Source organism: Schistocerca piceifrons, chromosome 7, assembly GCF_021461385.2.
Source record: "Schistocerca piceifrons isolate TAMUIC-IGC-003096 chromosome 7, iqSchPice1.1, whole genome shotgun sequence".
Taxonomy (NCBI): domain Eukaryota; kingdom Metazoa; phylum Arthropoda; class Insecta; order Orthoptera; family Acrididae; genus Schistocerca; species Schistocerca piceifrons.
The window spans coordinates 412,922,941-412,945,302 of NC_060144.1; the positions used below are offsets into that span (position 1 = coordinate 412,922,941).

Genomic DNA, 22,362 nt, shown 5'->3' on the forward strand with positions numbered 1-22,362 from the left:
CCTTTAAATCCTGTCTGCCTAATAAACTACGAAACTAGAGTGAGACAACAGCAAACGCGGAAGAATATACGTATCGTGTCATGTTTATATTCGTATTATTCTGATGCCTAATAGTGATACAGCCAGAAATGAAGCACGGCAACTGACTAGATTTTAAAATCTAAGATGACTCTAATTTCTGTGCAGAATTTGATGTACTAAAGAAGCGTCCACAAAGATTTTCAAACAGAGAAAAATTTTCGCCTAACTCTCGTTCAGAACATCTTGTATCATACGCAGTCTATTATTTGGTTCTTGTTGATCATTATCAAAGAAAGCAGCAGTGTAAGTAACAAAAAATAGCAGTCTCTTGCCATTGTTTCGCTAATGAGACGATTCCTCTCTCTCTTTTTTTTAAAAAAAAATTGTACGCGGCGGTAGCGCGCACAAAAGCAAGCCATGCCGCGAGCGGCGACATGCAGTAAACATGCACTATCAGAATGCGACAAACAATGCATGACACAGTACAGTAATGCATTTTCAGCTTAGAGTGACGTAAACACCTATAACAAAGAAAACGGCACTTATCAGCTCAAAGCAAAATAAGCAATCGATTCAAACCAGACGAAGCACGTGTAAAATGAAGGGTACCCGTATACATACGGATGGAGCACCTGACACATAGAAATGGCTACGTGGTAAAGCTTACCTGCTTAGCTCACGACTCGAACCAAACTATTGTAGCTGTATCGTCATTCATTCAACCTAAATTGTGTCTCATACTACAATGGACCAACTTTGTTTCGATTTGGAGGTGCAGCCTAAAACTTTTCTCTCCCCTTGAATTTCGAGACTCAAATTTCAGGTGCGACTTAGATTCGGGAATTTTTTTTTTCCTTTATTTCGAGTCTCATTTTTCAGGTGCGGCTTAGATTCGAGTGCGGCTTAGATTCGAGTAAATACGGTATGCTCTGGTGAACCAACACTTTAAGCCTTTTAACTGTAACCTGCCATCCTATATAAAAGAATGAGGAAACTGACTCCACAGTTCTGTTCCTTTGGCATCCAGTACCCTCGTTGTCACTGTTGATGCCACCTTCCTGTACAGCGGGGTTTACCAAACTGTGTTCTGTGGAACACTGCTGTTCCACACTGTTGATGCCACCTTCCTGTACAGCGGGGTTTACCAAACTGTGTTCTGTGGAACACTGCTGTTCCACACTGTTGATGCCACCTTCCTGTACAGCGGGGTTTACCAAACTGTGTTCTGTGGAACACTGCTGTTCCACAGGAAGTAAAGTGCTCCGCAAAAAACAATAATACGGCAGTTTATCATCATTTTTTCAAAAACATTTGTGATGATTTGCGTTTAGTTATGATTTGAAATTGAAGTAATCACTGAATATAACAAATTTTTCTCATTCTTTAAAATTTTGTTAACCTTGTAAACAAACAAAGTACCAGGATTCTCAGTGTTCCATCAGGGAAAAACTTCGAAACTCCTGCTCTACACTAACATCCTCAACATGGGCTTGCTACTATCGAACACTATTTTTCCCAATGCCTGACTGACTCCAAACATACAACCTTCTTCTTGGTCACCATCACCAGCTATATCCTTATCCACAATTGCTTCTTGTTTGAAATCATTGCCTACAAACAAATCCACGGTACAGCAATGAGCACCCAAATGGCATCACTCTATGCCAATCTTTTCATGGGCCATCTAGAGGAATCCTTCCTAACTTCCCATAATCCCAAGTCTCTTGTCTCCATCCAGTTCACTGATGGCATCTTTGTTATCTACTGAGGGTGAGGACACCCTATCCACATTCCTCCAGAACCTCAACACCTTCCCCATCAAATTTGCTTTATTTGGCTCTCCTCAACCCAACAAGCCACCTTACATCATTACCTCCTCCACAGCGAACCTACGCCCCTCCAACTATACTTCCAATTTGACAGCTTAAATTGTAGCCCTCTCCAGATATGATAAAGAGTCTCATGAAGGCCTTCACTCACTGAAATTACACTCCCAATCTTGTTCGGAAACAGTTCTCCCCTGCCTTATCTCTTCAGTCATCTACCATCTCCCAAGTATCCACTGTCTGGCCACAAAGGAGCATTCCTCTCATGACCCAGTATCACCCAGAACTGGAGAAACTTGATTACAATCTTTGCCAGGGTTTCAACTACCTCTCGCCATGTCGTGAAGTAAGGAATATCCTCCCTTCTATTCTCCCCACCCCTCTTATAGTGTTATTTTGCTGCCCACCAAGCCTAAGCAATATTTTTGTCCATCCCTACACCAAACCCCTTGCCTTATGGTTCATATCCCGAAGATGACTTTGATGAAAAAGCCTGCCCCATGAATCCGCCCCACTACAACCTACTCCAGTCGCGTCACAAGCATCTTCTACCATCAAAAGCGGGGCTGTCTGTGAAAGCATCATGTGATCTAAACAATAAGCTTCATCTACTGTTCCACTTTCTGTGTGGACATGGCAACTAACAAGCTGTCTGTCTGCTTGAATGGCCACTGCCAGACTGTGGGCAAGAAACGGTCAGACCACCCTGTTGCTGAATGTACTGTCCATCATGATGTGCTTCACTTTAATCACTGCTTCTCAGCCTATGCCTTTTGGATTCTTCCTGCCAACACCAGCATTTTTGAATTCCGTAACTCCCTGGCCTCAACCTTCACTAATCCCTATCCTCCACCCGCCTATCCTGTGCCATGTTCTCACTCCAGCTGTACACATGCCTTTTATCCCACCAACGTTCCTACAAGTCTTTTCCTCTTCTGTACCTCTCTGCTCTCCCCTATTACTTATGTATTAAATGAATTTTTCATGAGTGCTTGACAGAACATGGCAGCAATATTAAACAAAAAACACTTTCTTGAAGAAAGTTTTGCAGGATGCCAGGAAACTGGTTCCCATTTAATATTTTAAACTGGTATGAATAGGATTTCCATTCACCAGATATCATATTCAGCAGTTCAACTTCCCTGACTGCTTTATTCTTGCTGTCACAGTGTGTAATAAAAAAGAAGTACAGTTTTCTGTATTCCAGACAATGCAGAAACAATTTGTTGTGATGCAGCAATCATCATATTGTTTCAAAGTACAGGGTGTACATAAAGTCTGCGAACACTTTCAATTATTTATTGCACAAGAACTAAACATTATATAGATGTCATACATATTGCATTTTGAAGAGAAACTCTCAAAGTATTTTTTAAAAACATTCGATATGCGAACCGTGAGTGACCCGGTAGATGTCAATTCGGTAATCATATTCTTGCCATACCCGTCCCAGCATGGCATCGTCGACTGTGGCAGTCACTTCTACATCTACATCTATATCCATACTCCGCAAGCCACTTGATGGTGTGTGGCGGAGGGTACCTTGAGTACCTCTATCGGTTCTCCCTTCTATTCCAGTCTCATATTGTTCATGGAAAGAAGGATTGTCGGTATGCTTCTGTGTGGGCTCTAATCTCTCTGATTTTATCCTCATGGTCTCTTCGTGAGATATACGTAGGTGGGAGCAATATACTGCTTGACTCTTCGGTGAAGGTATGTTCTCGAAACTTCAACAAAAGCCCGTACTGAGCTACTGAGCGTCTCTCCTGCAGAGTCTTCCACTGGAGTTTATCTATCATCTTTTGCGATTACTAAATGATCCTGTAACGAAGCACACTGCTCTTCGTTGGATCTTCTCTACCTCTTCTATCAACCCTATCTGGTATGGATCCCACGCTGCTGAGTAGTATTCAAGTAGTGGGCGAACAAGCGTACTGTAACCTACTTCTTTTGTTTTCGGATTGCATTTCCTTAGGATTTTTCCAGTGAATCTCTGTCTGGCATCTGCTTTACCAACGATCAACTTTATATGATCATTCCATTTTAAATCACTCCTAATGCATACTCCCAGATAATTTATGGAATTAACTGCTTCCTGTTGCTGACCTGCTATATTGTAGCTAAATGATAAGGGATCTATCTTTCTGTGTAATTGCAGCACATTACACTTGTCTACATTGAGATTCAATTGCCATTCCGTGCACCATGCGTCAATTCGCTACAGATCCTCCTGCATTTCAGTACAATTTTCCAATGTTACAAACTCTCGATATACCACAGCATCATCTGGAAAAAGCCTCAGTGGACTTCCGATGTCATCCACAAGGTCATTTATGTATATTGTGAATAGCAACGGTCCTACGACACTCCCCTGCGGCACACCTGAAATCACTCTTACTTCGGAAGACTTCTCTCCATTGAGAATGACATGGTGCGTTCTGTTATCTAGGAACTCTTCAATCCAATCACAAAATTGGTCTGATAGTCCATATGCTCTTAATTTGTTCATTAAACGACTGTTGGGAACTCTATCGAACGCCTTACAGAAGTCAAGAAACACGGCATCTACCTGGGAACCCATGTCTATGGCCCTCTGAATCTCGTGGACGAATAGCGCGAGCTGGGTTTCATACGACCGTCTTTTTCGAAACCCATGCTGATTCCTACAGAGTAGATTTCTAGCCTCCAGAAAAGTCATTATACTCGAACATAATACGTGTTCCAAAATTCTACAATTGATCGATGTTAGAGATATAGGTCTATAGTTCTGCACATCTGTTTGACATCCCTTCTTGAAAACGGGGATAACCTGTGCCCTTTTCCAATCCTTTGGAACGCTGCTAGAGACCTACGGTACACCACTGCAAGAAGCGGGGCAAGTTCCTTCGCGTACTCTTTGTAAAATCGAACTGGTATCCCATCAGGTCCTGCGGCCTTACCTCTTTTGAGCGATTTTAATTGTTTCTCTATCCCTCTGTCATCTATTTCGATATCTACCATTTTGTCGTCTGTGCAACAATCTAGAGAAGGAACTACAGTGCAGTTTTCCTCTGTTAAACAGCTTTGGAAAAAGACATTTAATATTTCGTCCTTTAGTCTGTCATCCTCTGTTTCAGTACCATTTTGGTCACAGAGTGTCTGGACATTTTGTTTTGACCCACCTACTGCTTTGACATAAGACCAAAATTTCTTAGGATTTTCTGCCAAGTCAGTGCATAGAACTTTACTTTCGAATTCATTGAACACCTCTCGCATAGCCCTCCTCACACTACATTTCGCTTCGCGTAATTTTTGTTTGTCTGCAAGGCTGTGGCTATGTTTCTGTTTGCTGTGAAGTTCCCTTTGCTTCTGTAGCAGTTTTCTAACTCGGTTGTTGTACCATGGTGGCTCTTTTCCATCTCTTATGATCTTGCTTGGCACATACTCATCTAACGCATATTGTACGATGGTTCTGAACTTTGTCCACTGATCCTCAATATGGTGAATGGAATGAGCAGTGTAATGAGCGCGGAATGTTGATTGGGGGTAAACCATGAAAGATGAAAATAATGACGTGTAGCAGAAATGAAACCTGCAATTAATGTAACATCAAAAATTGTGGAGCACAAACTTGATGGAGTTAAGGAATTCTACTACCTTGGAAGCAAAATAACACATGTCACATGAAGCAAAGAGAACATAAAAAGCAGATTGTCATAGGCAAAGAGAGCATTCCTGGCTAAGAGGAGTCGACTAGTATCAAATATCAGTCTTAATTTGAGGAAGAAATTTCTGAAAATGTATATATGGAGCCCAGTGTTGCATGATAGTGCATCATGGACTGGGAAAGCTGGAAGAGAAGAGAAGAAAGGATTTGAGATTTGGTGCAATAGGAGAATGGCCCCCCATGAACCATGGACCTTGCCGTTGGTGGGGAGGCTTGCGTGCCTCAGCGATACCGATGGCCGTACCGTCGGTGCAACCACAATGGAGGGGTATTTGTTGAGAGGCCAGACAAACGTGTGGTTCCTGAAGAGGGGCAGCAGCCTTTTCAGTAGTTGCAGGGGGCAGCAGTCTGGATGATTGACTGATTTGGCCTTGTCACACTAACCAAAATGGCCTTGCTGTTCTGGTACTGCGAACAGCTGAAAGCAAGGGGAAACTACAGCCGTAATTTTTCCCGAGGGCATGCAGCTTTACTGTATGATTAAATGATGATGGTGTCCTCTTGGGTAAAATATTCCAGAGATAAAGTAGTCCCCCATTCAGATCTCCGGGCTGGGACTACTCAAGAGGACATTGTTATCAGTAGAAATAAAACTGGTGTTCTACGGATCGGAGCATGGACTGCCAAATACCCTTAATCTGGCAGGTAGGTTAGAAAATTTAAAAAGGGAAATGGATAGGTTAAAGTTAGATATAGTGGGAATTAGTGAAGTTCGGTGGCAGGAGGAACAAGGCTTTTGGTCAGGTGAATACAGGGGTATAAATACAAAATCAAATAGGGGTAATGCAGGAGTAGGTTTAATAATGAATGAAAAAATAGGAGTACGGGTAAGCTACTACAAACAGCATAGTGAACGCATTATTGTGGCCAAGATAGACACGAAGCCCATGCCTACCACAGTAGTACAAGTTTATATGCCAACTAGCTCTGCAGATGATGAAGAAATTGATGAAATGTATGATGAGATAAAAGAAATTATTCAGGTAGCGAAAGAAGACGAAAATTTAATAGTCATGGGTGACTGGAATTCGACAGTAGGAAAAGGGAGAGAAGGAAATGTAGTAGGTGAATATGGATTGGGGCTAAGAAATTAAAGAGGAAGCCACCTGGTAGAATTTTGCACAAAGCATAACTTAATCATAGCTAACACTTGGTTTAAGAATCATGAAAGAAGGTTGTATACATGGAAGAAGCCTGGAGGTACTGACAGGTTTCAGATAGATTATATAATGGTAAGACAGAGATTTAGGAACCAGGTTTTAAATTGTAAGACATTTCCAGGGGCAGATGTGGACTCTGACCACAATCTATTGGTTATGAGCTGTAGATTAAAACTGAAGAAACTGCAAAAAAGGTGGAAATTTAAGGAGATGGGACCTGGATAAACTGAAAGAACCAGAGGTTGTACAGGGTTTCAGGGAGAGCATAAGGGAACAATTGACAGAAATGGGGGAACGAAATACAGTAGAAGAAGAATGGGTAGCTCTAAGGGATAAAGTAGTGAAGGCAACAGAGGATCAAGTAGGTAAAAAGACGAGGGCTAGTAGAAACCCTTGGGTGACAGAAGAAATATTGAATTTAATTGATGAAAGGAGAATATATAACAATGCAGTAAATGAAGCAGGCAAAAAGGAATACAAACGTCTCAAAAATGATATCGACAGGCAGTGCAAAATGGCTAAGCAGGCATGGCTAGAGGACAAATGTAGGGATGTAGAGGGTTATCTCACTAGGGGTAAGATAGATACTGCCTACAGGAAAATTAAAGAGATCTTTGGAGAAAGGAGAACCACTTGCATGAATATCAAGAGCTTTGATGGAACCCCAGTTCTAAGCAAAGAAGGGAAAGCAGAAAGGTGGAAGGAGTATATAGAGGGTCTATACAAGGGTGATGTACTTGAGGACAATATTATGGAAATGGAAGAGGATGTAGATGAAGATGAAATGGGAGATACGATACTGTGTGAAGAGTTTGACAGAGCACTGAAAGACCTGACTCGAAACAAGGCCCCAGGAGTAGACAACATTCCATTAGAACTACTGACAGCCTTGGGAGACCCAGTGCTGACAAGACTCTACCATCTGGTGAGCAAAATGTATGAGACAGGCGAAATACCCTCAGACTTCAAGAAGAATATAATAATTCCAATCCCAAAGAAAGCAGGTGTTGACAGATGTGAAAATTACTGAACTACCAGTTTAACAAGTTACAGCTGCAAAATACTGATGCAAATTCTTTTACAGACGAATGGAAAAACTGATAGAAGCCGACCTCGGGGAAGATCAGTTAAGATTCCGTAGAAATGTTGGAACACGTGAGGCAATACTGACCCTACGACTTATCTTAGAAGAAAGATTAAGGAAAGGCAAACCTACGTTTCTAGCATTTGTAGACTTAGAGAAAGCTTTTGAAAATGTTGATTGGAATACTCTCTTTCAAATTCTGAAGGTGGCAGGGGTAAAATACAGGGAGCAAAAGGCTATTTACAATTTGTACAGAAACCAGATGGCAGTTATAAGAGTTGAGGGGCATGAAAGGGAAGCAGTGGTTGGGAAGGGAGTAAGACAGGGTTGTAACCTGTCCCCAATGTTATTCAATCTGTATATTGAGCAAGCAATAAAGGACACAAAAGAAAAATTCGGAGTAGGTATTAAAGTCCATGGAGAAGAAATAAAAACGTTGAGGTTCACCGATGACATTGTAATTCTGTCAGAGACAGCAAAGGACTTGGAAGAGCAGTTGAATGGAATGGACAGTGTCTTGAAAGGAGGATATAAGATGAACATCAACAAAAGCAAAACGAGGATCATGGAATGTAGTCGAATTAAGTCGGGTGATGCTGAGGGAATTAGATTAGGAAATGAGACACTTAAAGTAGTAAAGGAGTTTTGCTATTTGGGGAGCAAAATAACTGATGATGGTCGAAGTAGAGAGGATATAAAATGCAGACTGGCAATGGCAAGGAAAGCGTTTCTGAAGAAGAAAAATTTGTTAACATCGAGTATAGATTTAAATGTCAGGAAGTTGTTTCTGAAAGTATTTGTATGGAGTGTAGCCATATATGGAAGTGAAACGTGGATGATAAATGGTTCAGACAAGAAGAGAATAGAAGCTTTCGAAATGTGGTGCTACAGAAGAATGTTGAAGATTAGATGGGTAGATCACATAACTAATGAGGAGGTATTGAATAGAATTGGGGTGAAGAGGAGCTTGTGGCACAACTTGACAAGAAGAAGGGACCGGTTGGTAGGACATGCTCTGAGACATCGGGGGATCACCAGTTTAGTATTGGAGGGCAGCATGGAGGGTAAAAATTGTAGAGGGAGACCAAGAGATGAATATACTAAGCAGATTCAGAAGGATGTAGGCTGCAGTAGGTACTGGGAGATGAAGAAGCTTGCACAGGATAGAGTAGCATGGAGAGCTGCGTCACATCAGTCTCAGGACTGAAGACGACAACAACAACAACAACAACATTAACAACAACAGGAGAATGTTGAAAATTAGGTGGACTGATAAGATAAGAAATGAAGAAATGAGGAAGTTCTCCACAGAATCAGCGAGGACAACACTGACAAGATGATAGGGCATGTGTTAAAATATCTGGGAATAACTTCCATGGTAATAAAGAGAGCTGTAGAAGGGAAAAATTTTATCGGAAGGCAGAGATTGAAATACATCAAAAATCAATTGTGAGAACATATGGTGCAAGTGCAACTCTGAGATGAGATGAAAAGGTTGACACAACAGAGGAATTCATGAAAGGCCACATTGAATTAGTCCTAAGACTGATGACTCAAAAGAATAAGCCTTGTTAATACTATGTCATTTTTGTACACAATAAATGTAAAAAGTTGTTATATGAGAAACTGAGGATGATGGAATTTTCTGTGATTTTTATTGAATGGAGCATCCAGAAATCTATAACAATTACCTATCATTTTATAAGCAATTCTGTCATTGCAGGCCTATGTAATCTCCTTTCTGTGAATTACATATTTAGTGGCTCATTTTACAACTTAATATCTTTTTATTTGGAATTAGTGAATTTCAGAACTTTGTTCAGTCATCCTAATTTAGATTTCCCCCAATTTTTTCCCAAATCCTTGAAGATGAATGCCAAAATGGCCACAGGAGACAGCTTATTTCCTTCCCCAGCCTTGTTCAAGCGCATATTGTGGCCTCAATAACCTAGTTGGCAATGGGTTGTTAAATCTTAGTCCTCGTTCCTTGTTCATAGAATAGCTGTGGCTCATGTGATGTCACAAAACATATTAAAATGCACTCCAAATTAACTGCTTCATCCTAGTTTGTTTGTTTCTTAAGTTGATATATATCTCATCCACATTTCTTTAGTTTTGTTCAGATATTTTTTTTTTTTTTTGTAAGTTTCACATTTTGCAATGTTATCCATCCTTTTTACATCTCCTGTGGAACGAGAAAGGCTTAGCTGTAAATTACAAAGCATGTGACTCTGATACAGATCATAATGAAATACAGTGGGGCTAGTTTCTGTTCTGCCTACCATGCTCGACAAAACAGAACATTGGATCCTGAAGCCAGATGAAAATACGGATAAGAATTTTGTATTGCGCACATGGGTACAGATTCCAGGCTGGACTTTTTTTTACATTTTTTGTAATACAACATTGCCATAGTTGTAAGTACTATCATTATGATCATTACCATAAAAATATAATTCATTACGCATTTGTTAGCGAACTTAACAGGAAAAGTTCTTGATCATAGCATTTTTATCAGGTATTACTCAAGGAAGTCACACTGACCTGCAATCAATTCACGATTACCGCTATTTCATAAAATTTTTGGAATTACATAAAGGATAGAAATGTGTTGTTACACATGTTTATCACAAATTATATACTTTACAGATTTTTTTTTTTTTTTCCTTTTTCAGGTGCCAGTTTTGTGGGAAAGCCACAGTTCCATTTCTTAGTGTTACCATACTTGATTATCGGTCACAGCCAAAAATGGCTTCAGCACAAAGTCAAGAAAGTGTGAACAGAAGTAAAACTTCCTTGAATCGGCTTTCTTATCTGGGTAAGCAGAGTCTGCCTATGCAGCAGTTATAATGAGTTGTTGAAAAACCCGACTATTAGTGATTTTATCATCTAAAGTGCTCATTTATTACTGTACAATTTATGTCTCTCCCACATGAGGATGTGTACATGATAAATGTACTTTGGTATATGTTAACTGAAGTATTTAAGCAGCACAAAAGTTTAACATACATTCAAACATGTGGTGTAAGCAGCAAACCTGGGCTGAAAGTTGCAGTAATAATTTCAACTGCAGTAATAAATTGTAAGGAAAATAAAAATACAAAAAGGGAAAAAATTCTGTTGGACACAGTTGAATTATCTTTGTATGTATTCACTATGAAATATGCTTGGATGCTGTTGTGAACAGATGTAGATTATTTAGTGAGGTTCAGGAGGGAATCTTAAAAAATATTGCCACAACAGCAATATGGAAAGTTACATGTTCCATTACTAAGTATAAAAGTACCAATCAAACTCAGTTCTCAGTAAATCAATGAATATAATCAGTGTTTGAAAATATAATGTGATAGGATAGATAAAAGAAAGCTACTCACCAAACAGTGACACACAAAACACACAAAAGAAAAAAAAAATGAGGAAACGTGTGAGCTTTCTGAGCCGGTGACTCCATCTTCTGTCAGAGGGGTTGAAGGGGAAGGAAGGTGGATGAAGGAAAAGTCAGGATTGCTTTGCATATATTGCAATGTATTATCAAGATGGAAGACCTCATAGAAACATATGTAGAAGTTAAAAATTGCAAGTTTGAACTTGAAGTCTAACATTTTAAATGTGAAGAAAATCTTTTACAAATGTTGACTATTTTAAATTAAAGTAAAAGGATGATTTACTGAGCAGAGAACTTGTTGGTTAAGAGTGGAACTCATATTAGTGAATCGCCTTCAAGCCATTTAGAATAGGTTTCCTGTTGTTCAAGTCATCTATGGTGATTAATAGGACGTCTCCTCTATAAAAAGTGTGGCTGTTTTCTTGTACCATTCCCATCCAGTCCCATCAAATGCTCTGTCTACAATAATGTTGTTATCAACAGAATGTTTAACCATAGCTTTCTTTTCTTCTTTGTTGTATAATTTTCTATAGTTTTCTTAGAAAAATTTGCCGGTTCCCAATTCTGATTCAAATAACCAAACCCCACCGAGACAGTACACAATTAGTAACTACTTACATGTAAAGAAAGGAAAAGACCCTGTGGTGTTAAGGACAGATAGTTGATTTTATAAACAAGTACAGGTTGAGTTCCTCAACAGAGACCAGCAGTTCAGCTCTGGCTTTTGCACTGACTTTTCCCTATGACAGCTGGTCTCAGTCTGTTGACAGTGTGCTTTGTAACTCTAGTATCACAATAAAAATTCATTTGTTTGTACTTAACCACTTAAACATTCTCCAGCTCAGTGTCTGTTTTTTTCATTGATTTGTTCACTATATGTTGAAGCAATCAGACCATCTGCATGGTAAACTTTTGCATAGAAGTAGCATGTACAAAGTGTAAATAAAGCAGTGTGGGTGGGTATGCAACACACTGAGGCTTCAGATGACTGAAGAAATGGTTCATGGCTTTAAGCAGTGAAGCTTTTGGACACTATATAAGGAAGATGACTGTGTCATGGTGAGTGAAAGAAAGAATTGTTCGTGGAATAAAGTAACCTGACAGTAAAGCAGAGTCTCTTTATACTCTGTTCTTCATACAGCCAGGATTGCTGTGCATGAACTGCAAAATATTATCAAAATGGTAAACCTCATAGATATATCATTACACAGGCATTCCATCACCAAGTCCAAGCACTTAGAGCTTTATTGAGAAAATCTTTGTAGTATATCACTGTAGTTAGCAACTGGAAGCACACCCATTTCTGCAAGTTTGTTTTTCAGCTTCAGGAAGAGCTAATTATATTTTAGTAGTATGTTTTGTTGCATGTTGTAGCTGTATGTTCGGCCTACTTCAGATTTTTATCTAATTTTACCCTTAGACCCTTTGCTTAGTGGAAGAAATTTATATTTATCCTGCTTAAAAATAAGGATGAAAAGAATACCTAACATTTCATGCCAACTAGGATAGAGTGATGAACCAGAAGAAGTTGGATTTTAAGTGGAATGCAGTGCATACAAGTCTACATTGACATTATCGATGGCTGCCTTCCAGGCTATTTGGTTTTGCACTTAACTGAAGTCATTAGCTTACTTTTGCTATTTACAATAGGACAGAACTGATGACATATCATTGACATACAATGAGAAGAGTAAAAAACTTTTTACCAATCTCTGAGGGCCATGTGCAGTCTCCCTTCTGTTTTTGCAATTTCAGAAATGATGCACTGCAGGCAGAACACTGGATTTAAAAAAACTGTACTCCTTTCACATAAAATAGTCCAATGGTCACAGCATAATAGTTGCACAGTCTTCTTTACATAACAGGGTTTCATGTGAATTGTTGCCTTTCTTTCAAGAATTCCCATTTAAGTTTCCCAGGGATTTCTATTACACTTTTGCATGAACTATACTAACCTGTTATGACGCTAGCTGTGCACCTCTGAGTTCATTCATTGTCTGTTGTCATGCTTTCTTGATGCGGACTCTGGACGCTGGAACAATCCTCTGGAATTGGTTGCAGTAGTGTCTTTATGTGATTGCCTTTACAGATACCTTGCACTTTCCCAGAAACCTTTCAATAGATGTAAGTCTTCCTCCAGAGTGATTGAATTCTGTAGTGGGGGGAAAAGGTAAGGCCTTTGGAAAGGGGGACTGAGGCTTTTGGAGGACATGTTCATGGCTTTGTTATGGGTCTCTTTAATTTCTCGATTCTGTTTGGTGGTGGAAGCGAGTCTGATGGTGTGGTAAATGTTGTACGTCTGCGAGACAGGGTAAATTGAGCATGAGAGGATGTGGAGGAGTTCCAGAGGCTCTTGCAGAAGTGGTGGTCCAAGGTGGGAGTATGAGTTGAGTGGATTGGAGAGTTTCTTGAGGTGGTGGTTTGCAAACTAGTCTAGTTTATGGAGGGCTATAATTTCAATCTGAGAAATGGGGAGCAGGAATTTGGGAGTCTAGAGCAGGAGAATTGTAAGAATGGAAAACAGATATTACAAGGAGGTTTGGATCTGATTTACATGGTATTGCAGGGCTAGGTTGGTGAAGCTTATGGATTGATGGAATCTGAAGAGACAGAGGTCATTGTGTAAGGACGGGTTGCAGCTGGAGATTGGTAAACTAACAGTCAGGCTATTTGGTGGGATTCCATGAGCCAAGCAACAATTCAGGAACAGTACGTCAGGCTAGAAATAGGGGAACTTTTCCGTATTTCTGCTGATGGAAGGAGCGAGGTCCATTGTGTGAAATAAAAAAAAGGTGCTTAAAATACGTGGCAAAAAGGATGAAACAGTTGAGGTATGAGGAGAAAAAGGTGAAACCTGAGGGAGTGAGGCTGATAATGAAAGAAAAAAATTGACATAAAAATAAAAAGGTGATAACGGTAGCTTGCAGGTTGATAGGTGTATATGAGTGGAGAAAGGGACAGCAGGTGAAAAATGGATTGGGTGAGGTCAGCATGTGCAGGCTGGAATATGCGAGAAGAATGGTGGGGTGGGAGAGGGGGTCGGGGTGGGGGGGGGGGTTGTTATGAGGTTCAGCGAGTTCATGAGGCACAGGGAGTTAGGGGGTTTAATAACTTTGAAGGAAGGCATAGAAATGATTGTATCAGTGTGCAGAGTGTGGGTCATTAGGTACTGCCCCAACAATCCACATAGTCACATATCCATGTGTTGAGTTTGGATGAGGCTGTTCATACAGTGTAGCTCAGAAGTCAGTGCATGTGGAGTTTGGAAAGCAACAGTAAAACACAGGAAATAAGAGAAAGAAAAGGACAGAGATAATAAAATTTGTTAGATAATAACAACACAGGAAAACAGCACTGGGTTGTGTGATGGAAGAAAAGCTGTTAAGCAAAAAAGTCCAGGATGGAATCATTATGAAAAGGACATACCACATAGAGGAGGAATTGAGACACAGCCAGGCATAATGAAAAGACTGCTAAACATTAAATTTTTTTGCCAAAAGCCATCGTTGGAAATTGACATAAATTCACTTAAGCTCAACTCACACAAACAAGGCCACTGTCTCCAGCCACTGCAGCCCAACTGTGGACTGCAACTGTGTCAGATGTCAGGCATGAGCAGAAATCTGGGGTGGGTGGTGGTGCCAAGGAGGAGGCATGGCACAGGGAAGAGGAAAGATTTCAAGGTAGTGGTGGAGGAAAGTGTTGCACTGCCTGTGAGAGCATGTAGGGATGTGTTAGGGCAGGGTTGGGACTCCTAGGGGAGTGGAATAGGAGAGAAGTAGAGAAGGGGAAAAGACTAGTTGGTGTGTTGGCAGAATAGAAGGCATACATTGTGTGTACTGCTGGAGTGGGAACAGGGAAGGGGGTAGGTAGGTGGAGGACAGGAAATAGCAAAGGATGAGGCCAGAAGGGTTATGAAAATGAAGGATACATTGTAGGGAGAGTTCACATCGGTGGAATTCAGAAAAGCTTGTGTTGGTAGGAAGGATCCTGATGGCACAGGTTGTGAACACATCGTGTTGGGCAGCATGTGTCTTTTAGTTAGAGTTAGGCGGTGACTATTCATGCAGGCAGACAGGTTGTTAATTGTCATGCCCATATAGAAAACAGCACAGGGTTGCAGCTTAGTTTGTAGATCACATGGCCGGTTTCGCAAGTAGCCATATCTTTGAAGGGATAACTGATACCTGTGACAGGACTAGAGGATGTGTTGATGGTAGTAGGGTGTATGAGACAGTCTTGCATCTAAGTCTACTGCAGGAGTATGAGCTATGAGATAAAGGGTTGGGAGCAGGTTTGGAGTAGATATGGACAAGGATATTGTTGTAGGTTCAGTGGGTTACAGAATACCACAATGGGAGGGGTAGGATATTCCTCATTTCAGGGCACAACAAGAAATAGTTGAAACCCAGGCAGAGAATGTGATTCAATTGCTCCAGTCCAGGGTGTTAACAAGTCACGAGATGAGTGCTCCTTTGTGGACAGACAGTTGGTATGTGGAAAATAGTAGGTGACTGGAGAGAGAGGGCATGGGAGATGTAGTCACCAACCACTTCCCACGGTCTGCTGTCCGGCCACAAAGAAGCACTCGCCTCGTGACTCAGTGCCACGTAAGACTGGAGCAACTGAATCACATTCTCCACTAGGGTTTCAGCTACCTTTTGTCGTGCCCTAAAGTAAAGAATAGCCTACCCACTGTCCTCTCCCCCCACCCCCCCCACCCCCACCCTCCTCCTCCCGCCTCTCGGTGGTATTCCGCCACCCACCAAACCTACAAAATATCCTTGTCCACCCTTACTTCACCCCTATTTCCTGCCTCATACCTCATGGCTCATATCACTGCAATAGGTCTAGATGCAAGACCTGTTCGATGCATCCTTCCACTACCACCTATTCTTGTACTATCACAGCATCTCCTATCCCGTCAAAGGCAAGACTACCTGTGAAACCAGTTACATGAATTGCAAACTGAGCTACAACCACTACACTGCTTTCTAGATGGACATGAGAACTAACAAGCTGTGTGTATGCATGAATGACTTCCTCCAGAATGTGGAGAAGAAACAATCAGACCACTCAGTTGCTGAAAATGTTGCCCAACATGATATGCTTCTCTTCAGTGGCTGTTTCACAATTTGCACCACCGGGATCCTTCCTACCCACACCAGCATTTCCAAATTGCGTATGTGGAAATTCTCTCTACAATTTTTGCTGCATTCCTGTAACCCTCTAAAGTCAACCTTTGCTACCTCCAGTCCTCCATCTACCTATCCCCTTCCCTACTCCCACTCCACAAGCCTTCTGTTCCGCCATTGCACCCGCTAGTATTTTCCCCTTCCTTACTTTTCTTCTCTCCTTTCCACTTTCCCTTTTGTGCTCCCCTAGTGGTCCTAAAATGTCCCCACCACATCTCACAGGCAGGACATCATCTTCCCCCAGCACTACCCTGCTATCCCTCCCCCTTCCCCTTCCCACCCCATACCTCCTCCTTATTATAATCATTCACCTCAGTTTGATGCTCATGCCAGATGCAGTTACAATCCACAATAGGGCCACAATGGTGAGAGACAGGGCCCAGTGCATGCGAGTTGTGCTTTTGGGAATGTGTGTGTGCGTGTTTTCCATTTCCGAAGAAGACCTTATAGCTGAAAACTTAAATGTTTAGCAGTTGTTTCGTTGTGCCTGTCTGCAACTCAGAACCTCCTGTATGTGGTGAGGGGGCAATCTATCCTTTTCATAATGTTGTCTTTATTTCATTCTGGACTTTCCGTTGTTACATTATCATGTCGTGTATAAGCACTTACACCTAGTTAACTTTTTTTATTGTTGCACAGCTTGCGTCTCACAACAAGAAAACAAAATACACATGGTGTAAGTGCAGCTAAACAGCATGATTATGTAAATTCATCTGCTGTCATTGAAGTGTATCGTTATAAAAATTGAGCACCTATGTGTGGATGAACTTTACTAATGGAAATAGGGAACGAAAACTCTGACCACTGAAGATGTTCAAAATAAAGCAAAATATGTACAGTGTAAATAAGACTCTTAATTACAGTTGAAAATTGATGGTACATAACCTAAATTATGTGTATAATTGCAGCTGTGGATAAAGAGGCCAAAGAATAAAGATGACAAAATGTTATTTTTATTTCAGTAAAATATTCCCGACCCAGTAAACTTATTGTGTCCCATTAGCCAAATGTTCATAGAGCTAATCAAATATGTGGGACAATATTCCTTACAATTATATCTCTGTTAGCAGTCAATAATGAGGTAGAGTATTGAATGCCTTTAAATAATTTAGTAAAGCATAATTTGCCTGTTCATGCACATCTGTTGTTTGCAACTGATTCTTTTAGAGATCTTTATTGTCCTCCAGGAACATTTGAGCTTAGAATAGGCTGTAGGTTTCTGCAACAGACTGACATCATAGATATTTGTTTTTAATTCAGTGGCTCCAATCTGTTGTAGTCACATGGAAGTATTTGTTGTGCAAGAGATTCTCGATAAATATGAGCTAGGGAGGGGGCTAACAGTGCAGTTCATTGAATGTAAAATATAACTGGTGTCCAGTTAGCACCTAGTTCCTTGATCACTTTAAGTAGGTTTACTTGTTTGCAATATTGAGGAGGGAGTTGGGGGGGGGATACCGATATTTTAATATCAAGCCTTTATATGGTAATGTCCTCGCACACAAAAATATTTTTAAATATGGTATTTAATATATCTGCTGCCTTCATTTTCAACACCAGGAGGACATTTGAGAGATTAGATGGAAGCTTTGGACCTGTTCATTGTCATTACGTGTGACCAGAACTTCCTAAAATTTTGTTATAGTTCTATTGCCAGGACTGACTGAAAGTTATTGCGGGCTTCACACATATCTATTCTTATGGGTGCATAAGTTGCTATTAAATGTACTGTATCAATTTCCCTGCAGTCTCTTTTGTAGTGAGAGTGTTTTAGTGTCTTGAATGGTACTGGCTACATACTTATCTAGACCACAATTTATAATATTATTCAGCTTTAACTACAATTACTCTGTGTTTGCTAGATCTAAATCAAAGATTCTCAGGGCATCCTTTAAGTAAGTCAGTAATGACTGTCCGTCTGTTTGACCAAATATCTGCATCTGCATATACATCTACATCTATACTCTGCAAACCACTGTGAGGTGCACGGCAGAGGATATGTCCCATTGTACCAGTTATTAGGGTTTTCTCCTGTTCCATTCAGGTATGGAGTACGGTAAGAATAATTGTTTGACTACCTCTGTGCATGCAGCAAGTATTCTAATCTTATCCTCATGATCCCTGTGTGTGTGATTATGTAGGGGGTTTTAGTATATCCCTAAAGTAATAATTTAAAGCAGTTTCATGAAACTTTGTTAATAGACTTTCTCAGGTTAGCTTATGTCTGTCTCAAAGAGTCTACCCGTTCAGTTTCTTCAGTATCTCTGTGACACTCTCCCACTGATTAAACAAATCTGTGACCATTTGTGCTACCCTTCTCAGTATAAGTTCAATATCCCCTGTTAGTCCTTTCTGTTACAGGTCCCGCACTGTTGAGCAATATTCTAGGATGGCTCACTCACATCATTTGTAAGCAAACTCATTTGTAGACTGGTAGCACTTCCCCAATATTCTACCAATAAACTGAAGTTTATCAACTGCTTTATGCACAACTGAACCTATGTGATAAACTGAAGTTTATCAACTGCTTTATGCACAACTGGACCTATGTGATAAGTCCATTTCATATCCCTACAAAGTGTTACACCCAGGTATTTGTATGAGCTGGCCGATTCCAACAGTGACTCATTGTTATTATAGTGATAGGATGCTAAATTTTTAATTTTGTCAAGTGAAGTGCAAAATTTTACATTTTGGAACATTTAGAGCAATTTGCCCCTCTCTGCACCATGTTGATCTTATCAAAATCAATCTGAATATATATGCAAAAACAAAGATGATGTAACTTACCAAATGAAAGTGTTGGTATGTTGATAGAGACACAAATATCTTTGTTTTTAGATATATTTTTCCCACGTGGAATGTTTCCTCTATTATATGGGTATATATGCAGCTTCTATGTCTAAAAACAAAGATATGTAACTTACCAAACGAAAGTGCTGGCATGTTGCTAGACACACAAAGAAACACAAACATACACACAAAATTCAAGCTTTCGCAACCAACGGTTGCTTCATCAGGAAAGAGGGAAGTAGAGGGAAAGACGAAAGGATGTGGGTTTTAAGGGAGAGGGTAAGGTGTCATTCCAATCCCGGGAATGGAAAGACTTACCTTAGGGGGAAAAAAGGACAGGTATACACTCGCGTGCGCGCGCCCACACACACACACACACACACACACACACACACACACACACACACACACTCATTTGTAGACTGGTAGCACTTCCCCAATATTCTACCAATAAACTGAAGTTTATCAACTGCTTTATGCACAACTGAACCTATGTGATAAGTCCATTTCATATCCCTACAAAGTGTTACACCCAGGTATTTGTATGAGCTGGCCGATTCCAACAGTGACTCATTGTTATTATAGTGATAGGATGCTAAATTTTTAATTTTGTCAAGTGAAGTGCAAAATTTTAATTTTGGAACATTTAGAGCAATTTGCCCCTCTCTGCACCATGTTGATCTTATCAAAATCAATCTGAATATATATGCAAAAACAAAGATGATGTAACTTACCAAATGAAAGTGTTGGTATGTTGATAGAGACACAAATATCTTTGTTTTTAGATATATTTTTCCCACGTGGAATGTTTCCTCTATTATATGGGTATATATGCAGCTTCTATGTCTAAAAACAAAGATATGTAACTTACCAAACGAAAGTGCTGGCATGTTGCTAGACACACAAAGAAACACAAACATACACACAAAATTCAAACTTTCGCAACCAACGGTTGCTTCATCAGGAAAGAGGGAAGGAGAGGGAAAGACGAAAGGATGTGGGTTTTAAGGGAGAGGGTAAGGTGTCATTCCAATCCCGGGAATGGAAAGACTTACCTTAGGGGGAAAAAAGGACAGGTATACACTCGCGTGCGCGCGCGCGCGCGCGCGCACACACACACACACACACACACACACACACACACATCCATCTGCATGTACACAGACACAAGCAGACATTTGTGTCTGTGTACATGTGGATGGATATGTGTGTGTGTGCGAGTGTATACCTGTCCTTTTTTCCCCCCTAAGGTAAGTCTTTCCGCTCCCGGGATTGGAATGACTCCTTACCCTCTCCCTTAAAACCCACATCCTTTCGTCTTTCCCTCTCCTTCCCTCTTTCCTGATGAAGCAACCATTGGTTGCGAAAGCTTGAATTTTGTGTGTATGTTTGTGTTTGTTTGTGTGTCTATCAACTTGCCAGCGCTTTCGTTTGGTAAGTTACACCATCTTTGTTTTTATATATATTTTTCCCATGTGGAGTGTTTCCCTCTATTATATGCAGCTTCTCTTAGATAGTACTTCATTATAGATAACTGCATCATTTGCAAAAAGCCTGATTTTACGATAAATATTGTCTTGCAAAGGTCATGAATATACAAAATGAACAGCAAGGGTCCCGTCACACTTCCCTGGAGCACACCCAAAGATACTTCTACATCTGATGATGACTCTCCATCCAAAATAACATCCTGTGTGTTCCCTATCAAAAAGTCTTCAACCCAGTCACCAATTTCACTTGATACCCCATATGATCTCATACTTTTGACAGTAAACTTTGGTGTGGTTCTGAGTCGGAAGATTTTTGGAAATCAGGAAACACTATTCACGATCCTCATTATGTTTGAGCTCAGAATGTGTTTTAAGATTCTACAACAATTTGATGTCACAGATGTTGGATGGTAGCTTTGTGGATCACTCCTACTATCCTCCTTGTAGATGGGTGTGACCCGTGTCTTTTTCCAAGAACTGGGGATGGTTTTTTGTTCAGGTGATCTACAACAGATTATAGTTAGAAGAGGGGCTAACTCAGCAACAAATTCAAAATAGAGTCTGACAGGGATTGCATCAGAGCCTGGAGCTTTGTTCAGTTTAAACGATTTCAGCTGTTTCTCAACACTATCGACACTAGTACTTCTATCAATCATCTTTTTGTTGGCACAAGGATTAAATTGGGGCAATTCTCCTGGGTTTTCTGTTGTATCCTGCCTACTCATCAAATATGGGATACCTAGGAAACTGGCTTCTCAGATCGCTAGACAACAATTGAGGCAAATTCGTATTAAAGAATTTTATTATGAAATGAATCAATGACAATACCTAACTTCCATTTACAAATAGCCACAAACAATGGATACAAAGAGAACTTAGTAACAAAGCTGAACAATAAAATGAAGAAACAGAAAAGAACAAACACCCAGCTACCATCAACACAAGGACAAAATCACACACAAAGAAACACACAAAATACAAGAATAGAAACAGCACAAAGTGTGAAAGAAACAGAAAGTAAAAGATGGTGCACAATGACGTACAACCACAAATACACACACAGAATATCCAATATTTTCAAAAAACAAGGCATAAAAGTAGCTCACCAAACCAACAACTCAATTCAGAAATACTTCCAAAAAAAAAAAAAAAAAAAAAAAAAAAAAAAAAAAAAAAAAAAAAAAAAAAAAAAAAACCCTGATCTGTATCAGAAATCAGGAATATACCAACTAAAATGCAAATGGAAGATAGGTCAAACCAGGAGGGTATTTGACACCAGATACAAAGAACATGCAAGACCATGGAAGTATAGGACAAATCATTCAACATTTGCAGAACACTTATACCAACATAAAATTATAACCAAACACATAGACATGGAAATCATAAGGATAAACAAAATCAAAAAACACCTCCTCACCCTACAAGAAGACTACCACATCCAAAAAACCATAACAATAAAGAAACAACTCATAAATGATCAGATCACCTTGGCAAGCCACACACTCTTTAAACGGATTGACCACTTAATATAACATTAAAAGTACAAATATAACCACAGGTTCAATTTACCACTACCATTTTCTCCCAGTTCTATCCGATAATCAGTGTCCCGGCAATCCCTGTCTTCCCCCCCCCCCCTTTCTTTAGAAGGGGGGAGGGGAGGGGACACCTCTCTCATGTCTCTATCTACATACTAGAC

General features: G+C 40.2%; 1 protein-coding gene across 3 annotated transcripts in view; it reads left to right on the plus strand.

Annotated features, from left to right (window-relative positions):
• Positions 1-22,362, plus strand: part of LOC124709135 (DENN domain-containing protein Crag) — a 333,511-nt gene that overhangs the window by 283,214 nt on the left and 27,935 nt on the right. For all 3 annotated transcript variants that reach the window (XM_047240798.1, XM_047240799.1, XM_047240801.1), the window contains one exon: positions 10,473-10,615. In XM_047240798.1, coding sequence (XP_047096754.1) covers positions 10,473-10,615 — 143 coding nt within the window. The remainder of the gene's footprint in view (positions 1-10,472; positions 10,616-22,362) is intronic.